This window comes from Aotus nancymaae, unplaced genomic scaffold, assembly GCF_030222135.1.
Source record: "Aotus nancymaae isolate 86718 unplaced genomic scaffold, 86718_ANA_hifiasm-v0.15.2.pri h1tg000016l, whole genome shotgun sequence".
NCBI classification, from domain to species: Eukaryota; Metazoa; Chordata; class Mammalia; order Primates; family Aotidae; genus Aotus; species Aotus nancymaae.
The window spans coordinates 36182706-36200694 of NW_026988428.1; the positions used below are offsets into that span (position 1 = coordinate 36182706).

The 17989-nt window shown below is 50.8% G+C and overlaps 1 protein-coding gene across 2 annotated transcripts; it reads right to left on the reverse strand.

Moving 5' to 3' along the window:
* Positions 1–2004: 2004 nt before the first annotated feature.
* LOC105715825 (keratin, type II cuticular Hb5) lies at positions 2005–9772 on the reverse strand. 2 transcript variants are annotated; one of them, XM_012450250.2, is made up of 9 exons: positions 9277–9772; positions 6905–7113; positions 6278–6338; positions 6040–6135; positions 5228–5392; positions 4841–4966; positions 4237–4457; positions 3448–3479; positions 2005–3021 (listed from the first exon to the last, which is right to left on the reverse strand). In XM_012450250.2, exons 1-9 carry the CDS (start codon positions 9694–9696, stop codon positions 2828–2830), a joined length of 1524 nt encoding a protein of 507 aa, XP_012305673.1. In that variant the 5' UTR covers positions 9697–9772; the 3' UTR covers positions 2005–2827. The 2 variants fall into 2 exon arrangements, with proteins under 2 accessions (XP_012305673.1, XP_021521744.1); XM_021666069.2 differs by lacking the exons at positions 6278–6338; positions 6905–7113; positions 9277–9772 and adding an exon at positions 6339–6589.
* Positions 9773–17989: the final 8217 nt, after the last annotated feature.

Below are 17989 nucleotides of genomic sequence, written 5' to 3' on the forward strand. Positions count from 1 at the left end.
TTTCTTTGGAAGCTTTGTGTGTTTGTCGGGGAGGCTATCACTGAATATTTACATAAGAATTGAATACACACAGCAGGTCTGATTTTCTCTGATGCTGGTGTTAGCTTGGTTTGTGATGTTTCTAAGGAGGAGGGAGCCCAGGGCAGAGAGCTGGGATCACCCCCATGGCTGCTTTATTGTTTGGGCCTCTTGCACTGCTGGCTTTTCTTCGATCTCTCAATTTCAAATCACTTGACTTGAATTTTTTCTTTCTAATAAAATGTCAACACCTAGTTACCCTTGGACTGTACCCTTTGCCTTCTGTGGGGAATAGTTCTTTGATCAGGAGAGAGCTGCGGGAGCCGCAGCATCCTTTGAGCCAGAAGAGCTTGCTGTGGGTTTTTGCTGTTGGCTGCAAGGAAAGCTGGGCAGAGGCTTACCTCCTCATATGCAAAAGGCACCCCTGGCCGGTTGAATCTGTTGAATGGTCTTTGCACACAAAGCACAGAAATGTATTAAAAAGTTTATTCATATCTCCCAGGTTCTGGCTGTTTGAATTTTCAATCCATGGCACCATTATTTTTTGGGTATCATATTTGGTATTTTAGTTTTGCTCAGCCCAGATTCATGGTAACATCAAGCTTTTTTTCCCAAGTTTAGACTCACTGTAGAATCTCAAAACTGCAGGAGGTAGCAGACCTGGAAAGACTCTACCCACTCATCTCACAACCCCAGACTGATGCACAAAGCATGGAAGCCACTTTCTGCCCAAGGACTCACTGAGACCTGGCAGTCTTGGGAGCATTGGGGCTCAAATTTCCATCTCCTGATGTTTCAGCCCCTTGGATTTAACATTTTCTGTGGGTGAATGATGTCCCCTAAATTGAAAGTTGGTCTATTGTGATTGTCACCATGCCCTCAGGGCCCAAAGAACTGGGAGAAAAGAGGCGGCAGGCAAGAGATGTGGAGGAGGCCCGCCAGGTGTCACAGCAGCAGGCTGAGCACTCAGAAGCAGCCAGCAGCCTCCAGTGAGGCTACAGCCCTTTGGGCCTGAAGTGAGGATGCACAAGGCCTTAGCATCTCCTCTCAGGGAAAGAGGCTGGGGGACAGGGCAGCAGTGGGGCTGGTAGATGCCTGCCTGATGACAGTGATGGCTAATAGGGAGCTGGAGCTGAGGGCAAGAGGACTGGATGTCTCTACCTCCTGCTGCACCAGCTGCCTGCGTTCATCCAGCACATCCCAGGCCTGGCATTTCTTGGAGGCCCATCCTGGGACTTAGTGGAAGGTCAGAGCCAGGAGGGGACACTTCCTGCCCTCACGGAACTTCCAGCTTGATCCAGTCTCCAGACACACCCATTGACATTCCTGGCCCAGATCCACAGAGACAAAAGATTCTCAGGGTTCCAGACGCTGTGTGATGGGGGTGGGGTGGGGAGGGGTGGAGGTGTGGGGGTGAGAGTGGTAGGCATGGGGAGCAGAGGAGGACCCTGAGCAAAGGCAAATGGGAGGAGGGATGTGGGATGGCCTGTGTGTCCACAGGGATATGTAGGAGAGAGAGTGACTCTGGGCTGCCTCAGAGGGTAGACTTGTCTCCTTGGGGTGGATTCCATGTCTGGGAGGAAGAGTGCTGGGTAGAGGGTCAGACAGGGCTGAGGAGTAGCTGGGGAAGGAGGTGATGAAGGGAGCCTGCATTTGGCATAAGAAGCTCACACATGTGAGCAAGTGACTTGAACCAGGCAGGAAGTGGTGAGAGCAGTGGGTTTGGGATGGAGTCTGGCTGCTGGGAGTGTGCGGGGTGGGTGGAGGAGAAAGAAGTCATCATCGGGGAGCTGGGCTGTGGTCCAGGCCTGAGCAGACTGAGGGGGAACGAGTGGAATCAGACTGTGGAAGTGGACAGGACGCAGCAGAGTTACGGGGGTGACTAGAAACACTGCATGGGGCCGGGCTGGCATTGGTCACTGGAGATGGGGCGGGAAGGGAGTGGAGACATTGTGGAGACGTTGTCGTTTACAAGACCACACACCCTTGCATCGCAGCGGCATTTATTGAAACACAGATTGAGACAACCCAGAAGGCAGTGCACCCGTAGACAGTCATAAGAGGGAGACCCAGGAAGTGGCCTAACTCTCTGTCCCAGTATCTCTGCATTGGACATTCCCCACCTGCACCCAGCAAGGGGGCATCTGGAGCAGCCATGGAGTCTACTTTGAAATGTACAAAAGTTCACTGAATAGCAAACCTGTCCAAAGTCCCCTAACCAGGGGCTGTAGGCAACAGGATGCCCCACAGTAATGGGCCTCTTGGCTGCGAGGCCACATGGGGAGCCTGGCTGGGACAGGTTAGCCCAGAAGCAGGAAGGCAGTCTGAGAGAAGCAAAACGGGAATGGGAAGTGCTTGCTGGGGGACCATTCTTCCCAGCCAGGAGGAGGGGCTGCTGGAGAGGGACTTTCTCCCTGATTCTCAGGTTGTGGGTGGCTTGGCTGGATGGTTAGGATGGCACCTCCACTCAGGAGGTGGAGTTTCCATGCCAACCAGTCCCTCGTCATGCTGGGGGACTGTCTTGTCCCTGAGAGCTTGTGGAATGATGCAAATTGGCTACCGGTATTTTGGAGCTAAGTTGGAGTTAAGCGAAGGGCTGGGAACACCTCTGTAAACTGCTGCCAGGATAAGAACTAGGACGCATCTCCCTAGCATGAGAAGGCAGAGGGGAGCAGCCCAGGGGTCTTTCCCTCTGTAGGAACATCCGGAAGATTCTGGAAGCAAGCACACATTTTCCATTCACATGCCATTCAGTGCAGTGACGCAGGCAGGCAGGCGCTTGGCAGGAAGCCCTGGCTCCGAGATTCTACTACGCAAAGCGGACCGACCTGCTGCTCCCGCAGCTGAAGCTGGAGGAGCGAGGCTGGCAGGGGGCACAGGAGTCAGGGGCCATCACCGTGATGCTGCCCCCTATGGCCGAGGGACCAGAAGTGATCTGGCGCCCTGGGGTAGTGCTGTAGGAGAGGCCCCCACAGGAGACTCCACCACGGGAGCTGCTGACACCTGTGGAGAGAGGAGACGTGGTAGGGTGAGCGGCTTGCTGCGATCTCACCCACCCTATGACAGGCCCCAGGGCACCGGCATGGCAGAAGCTGCCTCCCTCTCCAAGGAGCTGGTGGTCAACAATGCAGGCCCTGTTTCTCAGATGCACAGTCCATGTAGGGGGCTGGGGCAGGAAGGAAGTGAGGAGCCCTGGGCCCAGGGGGTCAAAGCTGCCAGGCTGCAGGACCATGGCCGACAGCTCACTGCCTAAACCAGTGACGAGCATTCAGCTCTGCTTTCTCTAACACTGTCATGGCCCCCACTGAGGAGCCAGGGGAGGGTGAAACAGTTGGGGGAGCACTCGAGACTCCATGGGTTAGGCCAACGAGTTCAGTTTTTCCACCAAAAAAAGCCATTTTTCTAGGAGAATTTCAGGCAGATACTCACAGACATTCACGGAGCCCACACCTTCACACAGCCTAGGGAAAAGGAAAACTCTGTTAGTTGCAGACACTGAGCTGGATTCCTTGAGTCCAATGGTTGCTTGAGAAAGAGAGGGTCATCCTGTGTGCAGAGTCTACCTCTGAGAGGCAGGAAGGGCTCCCTGAAATCTGCACTAAATGCTTTCTTTCTTTGATGGTTCTAACTGTGAAGACAAGGCCTCCTGACTTTCAGCAGCAGTGGGTGAGATTATGAACACACATAGTGCCCCTAGTTTGAGTGATGGTGGCCTACCCTGGATGGTGCTAATCAAGCTCACAGGAAGGAGAGTTGAATCTGATGCACCAGAATGTGAAAGGGCTTTGTGAGTGATGAAGAGCTAAATGCATATAGAAGCACATCATCATTATAACACACAGGCCTGAGTGGCAGGCCACGCAGCAGCTTCAGGAGGAAGCTATTTAACAAGGATGGATTTGGCAGGCATGAGACTTGGGTGCAGGTCCCAGCTTTTCTGCTTATTAACTGCGTAGCTATGATAAAGGCACTGAATTCCGAGCCTACTTCTTTATCTTTAGCTGGGAAAAACCACACTTATCTTATTGGATTGCGAGGATTATAAAAGAAGCATTCAGCACAGGTCTAGCACGGAAGGATTCAACAAGTTAACATCATTATTGAAGCTGTTGTACTAACTGTGGTCAGAGTTGTAGCTCACACCTAGCCCAAGGAAATTCACTCCTGGAGAACCACAGCCTCCACCTCTGAAACACCACAAAGTCCTCTTAGCCCCACCTGTGTTCCTCGCCCTCCAGGAGGCGCCTGTAGGTGGCAATCTCGATGTCCAGGCCCAGCTTGGAGTTCATCACCTCCTGGTACTCCTTGAGCAGGCAGGCCATGTCCTGCTTGGCTTTCTGCAGTGCGGCCTCCAGCTCAGCCAGCTTGCAGCGGGCATCGGCGAGGGCCGCCTCACCCTGCTGCTCTGCCTCGGCCACAGCGGCCTCCAGCTTGGCACGCTATCGGGGTGGAGATGTGAGGGTCAGGATGAGAGAGAGAAGGCACAGCTTGGCTCACCCAAGCTGATGGAGCTAGGGCAGGGAGAGGAGGGTCCTAGAGAGAAGATTGGCCCATGGCCAGGTAGCTAATAGGGCTGTGAACATGAGGGAGGAGATGGGTGGGCTTTTCACCATCTCTCCTTGATGGTGGTCACAGGGTGGCCACGGAAGGGGCTGGGTCTTCCTTTGGAAGTCAGTGACATGGCCTGAGTGCTGTGAGATATGATAGAGCTCCTGCCCTCCCTCTGGGTCCCTGCTTCCTCATGGGCACACCATGAAGCCTGATTAGGGCCAGGTGCTGAAGCCTGTCTGTGCTGCATATTTGAATCCTCCAGAGACCCCACCTGGCACTTGGCATTCTCAATCTCGGCCGTCAGCCTCTGGATCATGCGGTTCAGCTCGTTGATCTCCTCCTTGGTGCGGCGCAGGGTCTCCCCGTGCCTGATCACCGTGGCCTTCATCTCCTCGCACTGGGGAAGTAGAGATGCTCATGAGGCTCAGGGCGGGAACTCCCATCCATTCAGGGCACCACGGATGGTTGTGCGGTTGTGCAGTGCTCAGCCTGTGCAACCACACGTGGCCATCCTGCCCTGCCACCCCAGCCTCAGAGAGACAGCCCTTCTCTTCTCACCCATAGGGATCAGAATCCCCAGAAAAGGAAGTCTATTTAATAGCTACTACACATCCCTCCCACTGCTATGTCTAGCAGGCAGGTGTTCTGTGCCACTCACCTTGCTGCGGTACCAGGACTCGGCCTCAGCCCGGCTGCGGCTGGCAACATCGTCATACTGAGCCTTGATCTCAGCGACGATGCAGTCCATGTTCAGGTCCCGGCTGTTGTCCATCTTGACTATGACTGAGGTGTCTGAGATGTGAGCTTGGAGAACGCGGATCTCCTGTGGGGCCGACAGCCAGTGCATTTGCTTCTGGTCCCTGAGCTGCGCCACCCCAGGGGGCAATGTCTACTCCCTAGAGGGGCACTGGTCATGAAGCTTACATGACTCCTGCTCCCACCACCTTCATACATACACAGGCTCCTTACAAACAACAAGGGGGCTGTAGTGGCCGCCTGGGAACAGTGTCTGCCTTAAAAGTGGGAAAACTGAGGCCCAGAGGGTGAAAAAGTTCTTATCCAAAGTCACCCAGCAGGGGAGCTGGGGTTTGGATGCCAGGATGAGTGATTAGTCCATTAATGAGGACCATGCCCTATGTGCGAAACCATCCTGGCCCCCCACCACACATGCACACTCTCATGTCCATGTCTAGTCTGGCACTCACACACGCAGCACACACGCAGCACACCAACATGCAGAAGTCACAGACTCAGAGCAGCCCAAGGACATGAACACTCCATGCTCCTCACACACGTGAACGTGGACGTGGCCTCTGTATTGTGGGCCCCTGGCATGTGTGTGCAAGCTCTTTTCACACTTACATTGCACATTGGCAAACATAGGCACACACATGTACCCTTGCCCCGCTGCTCCCTCGTCTCCAAAACACCCCTCCACCTATCCTGGCTGGGTGGCAGGTGCCCCCTCACCTCTTCATAGAGGCGCCTTAGGAAGCTAGACTCCTCCACCAGGGCCTCCACGTTGGCCTCCAGGTCTGATTTCCGCAGGTAGGCACAGTCCACGTCCTGGCAGTGGGACAGAGAGGAGGGGATGTGCATGTGAGAGAAGACCAAAGGAAGGTGCCTCCGGTCAGCGTGGTGACCCTGCCACTCGCTGGAGTTTGCACCGATGGGCCCCCTCCTCCTTGCTCCATGACCAGCTCCTCACCTTCTTTAGAACCACAAACTCGTTCTCTGCGGTGGCTCTCAGGGCCACCTCCTCTTCATACCTGGGTGTGTGAGAGAGAAGGGCTGGAGCTGAGAAATGGGAGTTGAATACCATCCCAACTCCTGAGCAAGTTCTTCCAGGGATTGAAAAGGGATTAATCCCCTCCAGATGTTGTCTTGGCCCCTCCAGGATCTATTTTGTGTATTATTCATGGCTAGCCCTTGTCCCAGCCTGGCTTCATTCCACCGCAGTCCTTCTGCCTGAGATGGGGTCGGGAATGCACATTCCTTCCCCCAAGTCTAAAATCATCTGGGCATCCTAGATCTCAAAGAGCTGGTCCCATTGGCAGGGAGATCACAGAGCCCATGTCATAAAGGTAAGCTGTGAAGGGCAGGGGACATAGAGAGTGCTAGAATCCCACTGGATTGCCTCTTCTCACTCCCCCAGAAGTAGCTCTAGAGTTTTAGAGGTGGATCCCAGGAATCTGAAGAAATCTAGGCCCCACTGGATCCCTGCTCTGGGTTTCAGGCAGCCTGCTAGAGGAATCTGAAAGAAGAGGGCTATGGGCAGAGCCTCCCAGCGTTCTCTCTGAGTTTCCCCTGAGTCCCCCCAGCTTGCTGCACTCACTTCTTCTTGAAGCCCTCCAGCACCTCCTGCACGTGGTTGAGCTCTGAGGCCAGCCTCCCACTGTCCGCCTCCACGCACTCAGCCTCCCGCCGCAGAGTCTCAATGTAGCCACTGAACAGCGGCTCTAGGTTGCTCTCGCAGCAGCGCTGGTTCTGGTAGAACTGCCACTTGGTCTCCAGCAGCTTGTTCTGTTGCTCCAGGAAGCGCACCTGCCATTCCGGAGAGAAGAGGGTCAGAGGAAGCCTGCGGGGAGGTGCCTGGTTCCCCACAGCTCTCTCTGCCCTTGGGTGCTGGCTGAATGGACTGAGCCATAAAGCTGAGTGTCTGCAACTCAAGGGACCCATTCCCAGATCCCCAGGGAGACAGTTGTGGGTGTGAAGGAAGGCAACCTGGCTAACCAAAGTCTGCTTCAAGCCCCGGCTTTGATAATTTAAAGGGCAAATTGTTTCACCTCTTGGGGCTCAGTTTTCTCCCCTCCAAAATGGAGCGGAGAATAGTGCCTATCTTAGCACTGTTGTGAAGATTGAACAAGTTAATGCATATCAAGTGCTTGGAACAGTCCCTGACATGCAGTAAATGCTCAGTCTATTTAACTATTATTATAATTACCAGTTGTCCTTCACCTACTCATTTATGCAACAAACACTTATTAAATATTTACTACGTAGTGCCAAGGCCTGTGCTAAGATTTACACATTCATGTCAAATGTCTGTGTCTGTCCATATCATCTATCTCTACATTCCATCCAATTATCACAGCCCTGTGGGATGTAGACTTTACCCCATGTTACACATGGGGAGAGACCCCAAGGTGTGAAATAGCCAGCTCATGGTAAGCGATAGTCTTGCCACGAGCTAGGCATGCTCTGCCTGCCCCCACAGCATGTCTGAGCTGCTCATATACACCCCCTCAGCCCCAAGTTGCTGTCTCAAAAGTGGAGAGGCTGATACCCATCCCAACCGCTCACTGTGAAGATGAACTTGGATCACTGAAGAAAAAGTGAAAACAGGAAGGTCACTGCCTCTGCCCGCTAAACCCTGATCCTAGGCCCCCAAGCCTGGTCCTTCTGCTCTGCTAGAGGTCTGTGGACACAGGAGGAGCCTGTGAAGGAGGCTCCCAGCCTCCCACCACAAAACTTCCTTGAGAGGCAGCCTCACAGCTATGCAGCGTTCTCCATGCTCTGGGTACATTAGGAGGCCTCCTCCTGCCAGCCTGGCCACCTCTCCGTCTGCATTCCAGCCCTCCCTCAAGAAGGGGCTGCCAAGCCTGGATTGGCTAACTGTCACACCTCTTCACCCACCACCGTTCTTGGAAAGTAATGATAATAACAGCTGACATGTACTGAGGGCTATTTGCCATCATGTTTCATGCGTGGACTCATTGACCCTCACAAGTGGATGAGGCAGCTCCTGTTATTCAGCTGAGTAACCTGCCTGGGGTCTCACACTGCTGAGTGATGCAGCAAGGGCTTGGGGGAGGCGGTGTGGCTCTGGGCATTCCCAGCCCCTTCACAGGCTGCCTGGCTAGGAGACACAAGGCCTTTTGGTCTTCCCGTTATCTCCCACTCTTCCAGCACCTGCTGCCCAGTCCGGGTTTTCAGACACAGTTCTGATAGTTCTATGTCGTCTTGGCTCAAGAAAGACACACATGCTCACACAGGTACACACACTCACATGCACACACACACATATACTCACACACATACACACACATATACACACTAACACACGCACACATACCGCTACACACATACACATGCACACACGTACACACATGCACACACACACGTACACACACATGCACACACACATACACACACACATACTGCTACACACATACACCTGCACACACACTTGCATGTACACACATACACATGCTCACATATACACACTTTCACACACACAGTAACACAGACACACATACATACCGCTACATACATACACATGCACACACACATGCACACACATGCACACATTCACATGCACACACACATGCACACACATACACACGCTCACATATACACACACTAACACACATACACGCACACATACCGCTACACACATATATATGCACACACGTACACACACATGCACACACACATACACGCACACATACCGCTACACACATACACATGCACAAACACACATACACACACTTTGGACCACCGGCTCAATGTCTAGACCACACCCAGACCTCATTAAATGCTGCGGGAGTTAAATGATGGAAACTGCCCCTTCCGCCTATGTGGGTCTGCAGGTCATTCCCTCTGCTGCCTCAAACCCGCAGCCATTCTGTCTCCTCAGCAGATTGGGACCTCCCGGAGGGAGGGCAGGGCTGGGGGCTTCTCTGGACAGTCTCAGGCCTCACCCACCTTGTCGATGAAGGCCGCGAACCTGCTGTTGAGGCACTTGATCTGCTCCTTTTCCTCCTGCTTCACGCACTGCGCGTTGGGGTCGATCTCCAGGTTTAGGGGCGTGAGGAGACTCTCGTTGACCGACACGGTGGTGATGCATGGGGGGCTGGGCCCGCACACGCCCCCGGAGCGGTAGCCGAAGCTGCGTCCGCAGGAGCCGGCGCGGAAGCCACCCACGGCTATGCGGGGTCCGCAGGAGCCCAGGTTGCAGAGGCTGCGGCTGCCGAAGCCCGTCAGCCCCCGGTAGCAGGACACCCCTCGGTAGGTGGGGGCGCTGATGCAGCAGCGGTTGCCGGTTTTGGGGGCCACAGCTGAGCAGGAGCTGAAGTTCCTGGTGACCCCGCATCCTGAGCTGATCCTGTAGGAGCGGCACGACATGGTGTGAGGCTGAGCAGAGTCTGAGAGGCAGCGGACGGCGGTGCGGGCGGCAGAGTGCGAGGCTCAGGATCCTTCTGGTCTCTCTGATCCTCCCTGGTCCTTTTATTTGTGGGGAGAGCTGGGGTTGGCTGCATAAAAGGAGTGAAAAGCCATTTTATGTTGTTTATGGGCTTGGGGAGTTTGCCAGCAACTCCCCACGGACTCATCTTAAAGGTGAGCTCAGCAGCGACTCTGGGGCTCCGTGAAGTCTTGAAGATGTTATTAAGGATACTGCGTTTGCACTTTTCATCTTCAAAGCTCGTTTACATACATTAAGTAATTAATTTTCTCACAGTCTCTCTGTGAGATGGCCTCAACCCACACTCGGAGACGGATTTGAACTGCACAACAGCCTGGGGGTGGCTGGGTTTGGGATGCAGGCAGGGGCCATTGTCTCAAGGGAGAGGTTGTAGGGTCGTAGGTTAGATGAGACTGGGGGGGCGGTCATTGCATCCTTCTGCCTGGTTCCACAGAGGACACATTCTCAAGTAAATCACTGCACTTCAGGGACCAACAGGTCAGGTGAGTCCCACCCCACCCAGGCAGCATTGCTTGGAAGGTGGTTCAGGACCACCTGACCGTGCCCATGCCAGGATGGAGGGCTGGGGCAGATGGTCTCTTAGAACCTTCTGGATTCCAGCCCAGAAGGCGCTGGTCCAGAGCTTTCATTTCTCATCCAGCAAAAGTGCAAACCACACAACTCTCAGTGGCCACAATAATGGCCACTTGTGGATTATAGGGAGACTCCCTCTAGACACTTTCTTCCATTTGGCCAAAAGGATTGGAGAACTCAACCTTGGGATAACCTGGGGGCTGTAAATTTGCTGTGGGCATCTTTCCGTTGCTCTTTAAGAAGAAAGAGGTCATGTGAGTCTCCCTTCCCGGACCACCAGCTGCAGGAGGTATTCCTTCTGTTGGCCAGCCCCAGAATTGTCATCCCTAGAGGAGACCGCATTGCACAAAGCTGGAAGTGGGATGGTGGCTTATTCTTGTCCGAGGTTGCCATGGTTTCTGGCTCCTAGGGTTCTGGGAACCCCATCCTTCTGGTTTCTGCTTCCCTGGTGTCCTTGGGCCACTTATTAGGATAATGAGTGCTATTCTTTTAATGTTTACGGAGTATAAACCTTGGGGATGTCGGTCTGCCCCCAGGGAGGTTAGTCAGACACCCAAGTGTCAGGAACTTAAGGAAGAAGACCTGATGAGCTTCCTCAGAGGGTGACTCCTCCAGGAAGCCTTCCGTAACCAAACTCTGCCACTGTGCTGCTGTTCCCATAAGTCCTTCATGAAATGCCCTACACTCTGTCCTGCATCTGCCCTCATCTCCACAGCCAGCCGACCTCCCCCAGGACCTTCACCCAGGATCAGGCTGATCGATTCCTGTCTCACCTCCACATTCCACATTGTTCTTCAGGGCAGGGTAGAGAGAGCTTGGCAGCTGGTGGGGGAAGAGCAGGTGGTCTCACCAGCTGCCCCTAGAATATATCCAGGTCATAATCATCCATGGAAAAGCAACTAGGTTTGACAACCCGGCAATGGAATCAAAGCTGGAAGACCTAGTTCAAGGTCCAGTTTGGATCCTTACTAGCTGTATGGCTTTGGGGAAGTTCTTAACTTCTCTGAGCCTCTGTTTCCCTAAATGTAATGTGGGATTCATCCTTAAATTCCAGGGCTGTTTCAAGGGTGAAATGCATAATACATGAGAATGTGCGGTTGGGACGGGAAGGCTCTGGGTAACGAAAGGGCCTATTGCTTCCCATGAGAAACATTCCCATCTGCCTTGCCCAGCAGAGAGGGCCTGCTCCTTGCCCTGCCATGGTCTTCACCTCCTCTGCATGTTTATGACTCCTTTACCCTTTCAAGGTTGCTTTTAATGTTTTCTTTAGTCTGATTTCACTTGTATAACAATTCTGGGTGGAGTCTGGGGACAGAGATGAGGCTCTGTGGGAGACCACAGGGGATGGTGATTCCCCAGCCCCCACTGCTCAGTGCCTGTTGCCGGGGACCAGGAATGTCAAAAGGATCAGAGAGCTCAACCTTGGGATAACTAGGGGCTATAAATTTGGACGGTGAGTTCACTGACTGGCTGCTGTGTAGACCTGGAGCTGGTGTGGTGTGGGCCAAGAGGGAGTCCTGAGCGTGGGAGGTGGAGGGGCCTGAAAGTCCATAAATACCTCCCCCTCTCCACAACTCCCTTAAGCCTCTGCCCTCCTCCAGGTGTTAAAGATGATGGGACCAGAGGCATTTCTGTTCCTCCTTGGGGGCAGGAGGTTTTGTCCTGGAGGGAGGCTCCTGTTTCATTTGCTTTCTCTTGGACCCAACACACACTCCATCTAACCCTCCACCCTAAATTGGGAAGGGAAGGTGGGCCAGGGGATTCAGGAGACTGGGGGTAGCCCATTGTTTCCAGAACTAAGATACCTCTCCAGGACCATCAGGTCTATGCAGCCCAAGGGTACAAGCCCCTGCAACGGCCCACCCTGCCCACCCTGCTCATGTGTGCTGGGTGAAGCTTGCATCACTGCTGATGGCAGTGCTGAGCCCAGGGCTTGGGAGGCTACCCCGGATGCTGTCCAGGTGGAGCTTCAGATTGGAGGAACTGGGCTGAGAGCAAAGTGTCGAGGGGAGCTGATTCCTCACTGGTCTGGTCCCAGGTGTTCCAGGGGCAGTGAGCAAGTCAGGGCAGGTGGATCTGGCACAGCTGTCCTGAAAAGACCTGGGCCTTTGCTTATGGTCCTACCCAGGGGGACTCAGAGAGCATGTAGCCTCTCTAGCCATCACTCAAACACTCTGCTCAGTGGAACCCAAGTCGTTGCCCTGAGAGTCAGGATCTTTGTGGGGCTGGAAGCCCCATCTCCTTTCAGTGTCTCATCCTCATTCACTGTGCCCTCGTTCGCCTGTGCCCCATCACATCCCGCTCCCTTCCATCAACCTTCTCCCTGTCACACCTTGGCCTGGAATGTCTGAGAACAGCTGCCTCTTCCAGGAAGCCTTTGTAAGCTCATTAGAGGGAGGCTGTGATTTCTCCTCCCTCTGTCTCATAAATGCCCTCTCTGGGGCTCTCCAGGTAACCCCAATTATCCTCTTCCACACCCTCTTGTCCTAAGGGCTGTCACTCATCACCTCCCTTAGCCCTGTCCCCTCTTGTTCCCGGCACCTTTTGAAGGCCCCATCCAGTTCCAGAAATCTCAAGAGTCCACAACCCAGCCGTAAAGTGCTCCCAAGAGGCTGCTTTTTTCAGAAAGCCTTCAAGAACTACTTGGGGAGAGAAGTTCTTTACCCTACCCTGGAGCCCCAGGCAACATCTGAGACCCCCTGTGATCTGCCCCACTCCAGAGTACAGACTCTCGGGTTTTCTCAGAGGCCTCCCTGCTCCCACCTCAGCCCTACCTTCAGGCAGTGCTTTTTGACTGAGCTGGGATGCTACCTGGGGCAGCTGGCTCTCCCCCATCCCAGAGGCCCACTGCCTCCCTTCCCTTCTGCTTTTTCTACTGTGCTAAAATCCCCTGCTTTTAGGAAGACTTCCTGAATTTGTCCAAAGACAGGAGGGCACTGGCACCTTCCCCCGTCCTGCACTGACTGTCCTTAGGGCTGCCTGTCTATCCTCCCAGTTTTGTGTTTGTGTCTGCCTGGGCTCTTGTGGGTTGTCTTCCTATCTCTTCTAGCGGGCTGGTCCTCCTCAGTCAATCCTGATGGGCTGCCCATGGACAAGGCCTGCACAGCTGGTTTAAGTTGGGCACCGCTCTTTGCCTCTGCTGGCCACACTTTTATTATGCATCCAAGGCTATGCCACTGCTGGTGCTGAAATGCAGCTATTGAAGGATCTTCCTAGCCATCTTTACCTCTCTTTGGCTTTCACAGGACTTGGGCATGATTCAGAAATCCTGAGTGAGAGAAGGGAGGCCGGAGCCACTTGACGTTCTCCAGTGTGTCATGGTAGGGTTCTGTGCACAGCTGACACAGCTGCTCCCTGGCCTGCTCCACAGGAACTCCAAGAAACCACTCTCCTCCTGAACTCTGTCTGCATGCCTTCCTATTGGAGTGCATGAATGATTTTGAAATTTTTTCTTTTCTTTTTGGCAGTAGAGCCATCTTCCTAAATCCTAGGAGGAGAACAGCTATATAAAGCTGTGTATCTACTTATTTAGTTATAGAATAGATAAGATTGACATGCTGGTCTTCCTGTTTGCCCCTGGCCTCCCATCTCCATTCTCAACACAGAAGAGTGAGCCCCATAAAACATAAGTTGGATCATGTCACTCCCCTGTTCAAATGCCCAAACTCCCCATTTCACTTGGAGTTCCAACGATGGCAATAGGGCCCTGCACTGCCTGTCCATATTGTGGCGTTTGTCACTGGTCTCCCTGTGCTCCTGGAGCATCAGGACGGGGTACACTCCTGACTCAGGGCCTGTGCCCTGCTGTCCCTTCCGCCCAAATGCTCTCCTCTCATCCATGTGGCTTGCCCATCACCTCCTGCAGGGCTTTTCCTCAATACCATCTCTCTGACTCTTTAAAAAAAATGGCAACCCACTCTCCACCCCAGGGCACTCTCCATCCGGCTTATCTTGCTCTGATACACACTCCAGAATTTACTTATTTATTCTATTTATGGATTATTGTCTGTTTCTCCCCTCACCGCAAAGTAAACTCCCTGGGAGCAGAGATTTTATCTGTTTTGTTTATTTTGTTCACCTAGAACGGTGCTTGGAATACAGTAAGTGCTTAGTAAATATTGTTGTTTGATGAATGTATAAATGAATGGATATCTCGGATACTTTAGATATTTGAGGTTTGGCAGAAAATGACAGCTTGTGGGAAGCCCCGGACCTTGAGCCCTGAAGAGTGCACGCAGTTTAAAGCCGCAGGGCTAAGCCCCCTCCCTGGCTCTTTCCTGCTTTAAAGGCTATGGTTTTCTGAACACCCATGGAGACAAACAGCACAGCACAGTGAAAACGGCTGTGTTGGGTTGGTGAGAAAGGACATGGACTTCTTTTTAAAAGCTGTTATTTATTGTTTGTATGTTTGTGTCCTAATTACAAATTTGGAGGAAAACAAAACGGTTTCACAAGACTCTAAGTTCCCTCCTCCCCTCGCCGTATCGCACAAGCCAATCCTGCTGGTAGCCTGCTTTGAACATCTCCTGTGCCTTCTTGTCCGAAGTTGGTGGCCAGAAGAGGGCAGCAAATTCCCACAACTAGCCTGGCAGCAGTTCAGTTGTGGCAGAAGCAGAAAAGGCCAGGGATCTGCCTGTGGCTGGCTCTGGTTTCCAGAGCTTTGGAAGCTGGAGACAGTCCCTGATGCTCCTGCATCCACCTGTGGTTGGTTCTGGAGTGGCTGAACTGCTGACAAAGCTACTGTTCATTGATAAACAGACACCAAGCCCACCACCAAACTGAAGCAATCGAGCCCCCACCGTGTGCCAGGTTCAGTGCTAAGCACCTTGGATTGCCATTGCGTGTCATCCCCACAACTCTTTGAGGTAGGATGTATTTTTCCATTTTACAAATGAGGCAAGAAGCGTATTGAGATGACATGACGGGCAGAACAGCACGGTGGTGGTGAGCCTGAGCTCAGGAGTCAGAGCTCCTCTGTTTCACCACTTATTTAACTGCTCTGAGCCTCAGTTTTGTCATCTGTCAAATGGAAAATAATAAAAGTTCCTACCACCTAAGGCTATTGAAAGGATAAAATGAGTTAACCTATGAGAATTACTTGGAACACTACTCAGTTCAATATATGTTAGGTATTATTGTTACCTCTCATTACCTTTGGTCACACAGCCAGTAAGTGGAAGACCTGGGACTGAACTCAGGTCTGCCTGTGCCCTGGTCTGTAGTTCCCCCCCATGCCATCTTTGGGAGAGAACTGACATATTAATAATATTGAGTCTTCCAGTTCATGAGCACAGTATATGTCTCCATTTATTTAAATATTCTTTGATTTCTTTCATTAATGTTTTGTGGTTTTCAGCATACAGATCCTCATATACTTTTTAAAGTTTTATGCCTAAGTATGCATCCTTTGGAATTAAATGGTATTATTGGAAATGATTCCCTTCAATTTCTAGTTTGCTGAGAGTTGTCTTTTTTAAGCCAAGAGTGGATGTTAAATTTTTTCAAATGCTTTTTCTGCCTCTATCAAGATAATTATATTGCTTCTCCTATTTAGTCTGTTGATATCATAAATTACATTAATAGACTTTTGAAAGTTGAACCAGCCTTGCATTCCCAGGCTAAACTCTCATTGATTGTGTCGTATTGTCCTTTCATTTGTTACCGTGCTTGCTTTACTAATACCTTGCTGAGGATCTTTTTCATTTCTGTTCATGAAGCTTTCTTTTCTTATAATGTCACTTGGTTTTGGTATCAGGGTAATGCTGGTCTCAAAAGGAATTGAGAGCTTTTCCCTCCTCTTATGTTTTCTGAAAGAGTCTGGGTTGAATTCTTCCTTAAATGTTTGATAGAATTCACCAGTGAAAATACATAGGTCTGAATTCTTCTTTGTGGGAAAGTTTAAAACTGTACATTCAGTGCATACTTAGTAGATACAGAGCTACTCAGGCAGGACTGGCTACATAATTTTCAAGATCTATCAGGGTGAATGTTCCCTGTTGTCACTTGAAAAGAATGTATATTTTTCTGTTTGGCGTGGTGTGCTCTATAATGTCAATTAAATGAGGTTAATAGTGACATAAATTACCAAAGACAGAGACAGTAGCCATTAAACTTTCCTTCTGTTAATCTTTCTTTTGTCAGTTTAATTCACAGACTCCAAGCACTAAAGCTAAATGGGTAAAAGAAAGATTTTTATCCCTGACATTGTGTTTTGACCATTTATGTTCTATGTAATTATTCATATTGTTTTATTTAAGGTCTGTGATTTTATTATTTGCTTTCTTTTTGGCCCTTCTGACGTTTGTTTCTCTATTTCTTCCTTTTTATCTTTGGATTATTTAGATATTAAGATTTTTTCTTTTTTCTATGACTTAAAACACTTATTTATTAATTATTATTTATTATTATTGTTTTGCAGAGACAGGGTCTCCTCATATTACCTAGGCTGGTTTTGAACTTCTGTGCTCAAGTGATCCTCCTGCCTCAGCCTCCTACAGTGTTGGACTACCGGCATGAGCCACCTTGCCTGACCTCTATTGATTTTTGAGTATATCTCTTTGCATTACATTTTAGTGGCTACTCTAGAGATACAATGTACGTAATCTACTCTTTCACAGTCTACTTAGAGGTAATATTTTATCACTTACATTGACCTTCCTCCCTTTATGTGATAGTCATCATAGATAGTTCATCTATATAAATTAAAACCCCACCAATAGTTCCCGTTTTTATTTTCAATAGTCATATGTATTTTAAAGAATATAAAAGAAACAAAAATACATTTTATATTTACCCAGATATTTAGAATTTCTGTTGTTCTTCCTTCATTCCCAAAAATTATGTTTCCCTCTGATACTGTTTCCTTTTAGAGCAAGTCTGCAGTTGGCAAATTCTCTTAGTTTTTTTTCATCTGAAATGTCTTTTGTTTCTTTGTAGGTTTTGTTTTCTTTTTGCCTTTGCTTCTGAAGGATACTTTAGCTGGCTATAGAATTCTGTGTTTACAGTTCTTCCCCACCCCAGCCCCTGGCACTTTAAAGGTGATGTGCCCCTGTCTTCTGTCTTTCATGGTTTCTGATGAGAAATCTGTGATAATTTGAACTGTAATTCTCCTATATGTAATGTGTTATTTTTCTCTAGCTTAAAAAAACTTTTTAAATCTTATTTTCTCTTTATTCTTCAGATTGGAAAATTTCTACTGATCTGTCTTCGAGTTATTGAATCTCCTTTGTCTACTCCTTTTTGTTATGGGCCCATCGATGACTTTTTAAATTTCAAATATTAAAATTGTTCCCAAGAGGTGTGTGTGACTTTGCATATAGAAGATAAGGTGGAACGTCATGAGCCCCTGGAAACAGGAGGGCCGGTGGCTGGTGGACCCACCATCAGGCAAGGCCTGAGGCTGTGAGCAGGGCAACCTGTAGGTCCTCAGGGTGCTGGCAGGGGTCTTGGCAATGCAGAACATATAAACATGAGAGATGTGCTTCCTGCTCCCTTGGAAGAACTGACTTTGAGTGAGGCCGACCAGCAAACCATTCCCACTATGAGACTTGTGTCCCAGTGGAGCTGTGCCCAGGGTGCTGTTCATGACTGTGCCCTGGCTGACTCCTGTCCCCACCTGATGCTATGTTTTGCACTCTGTAG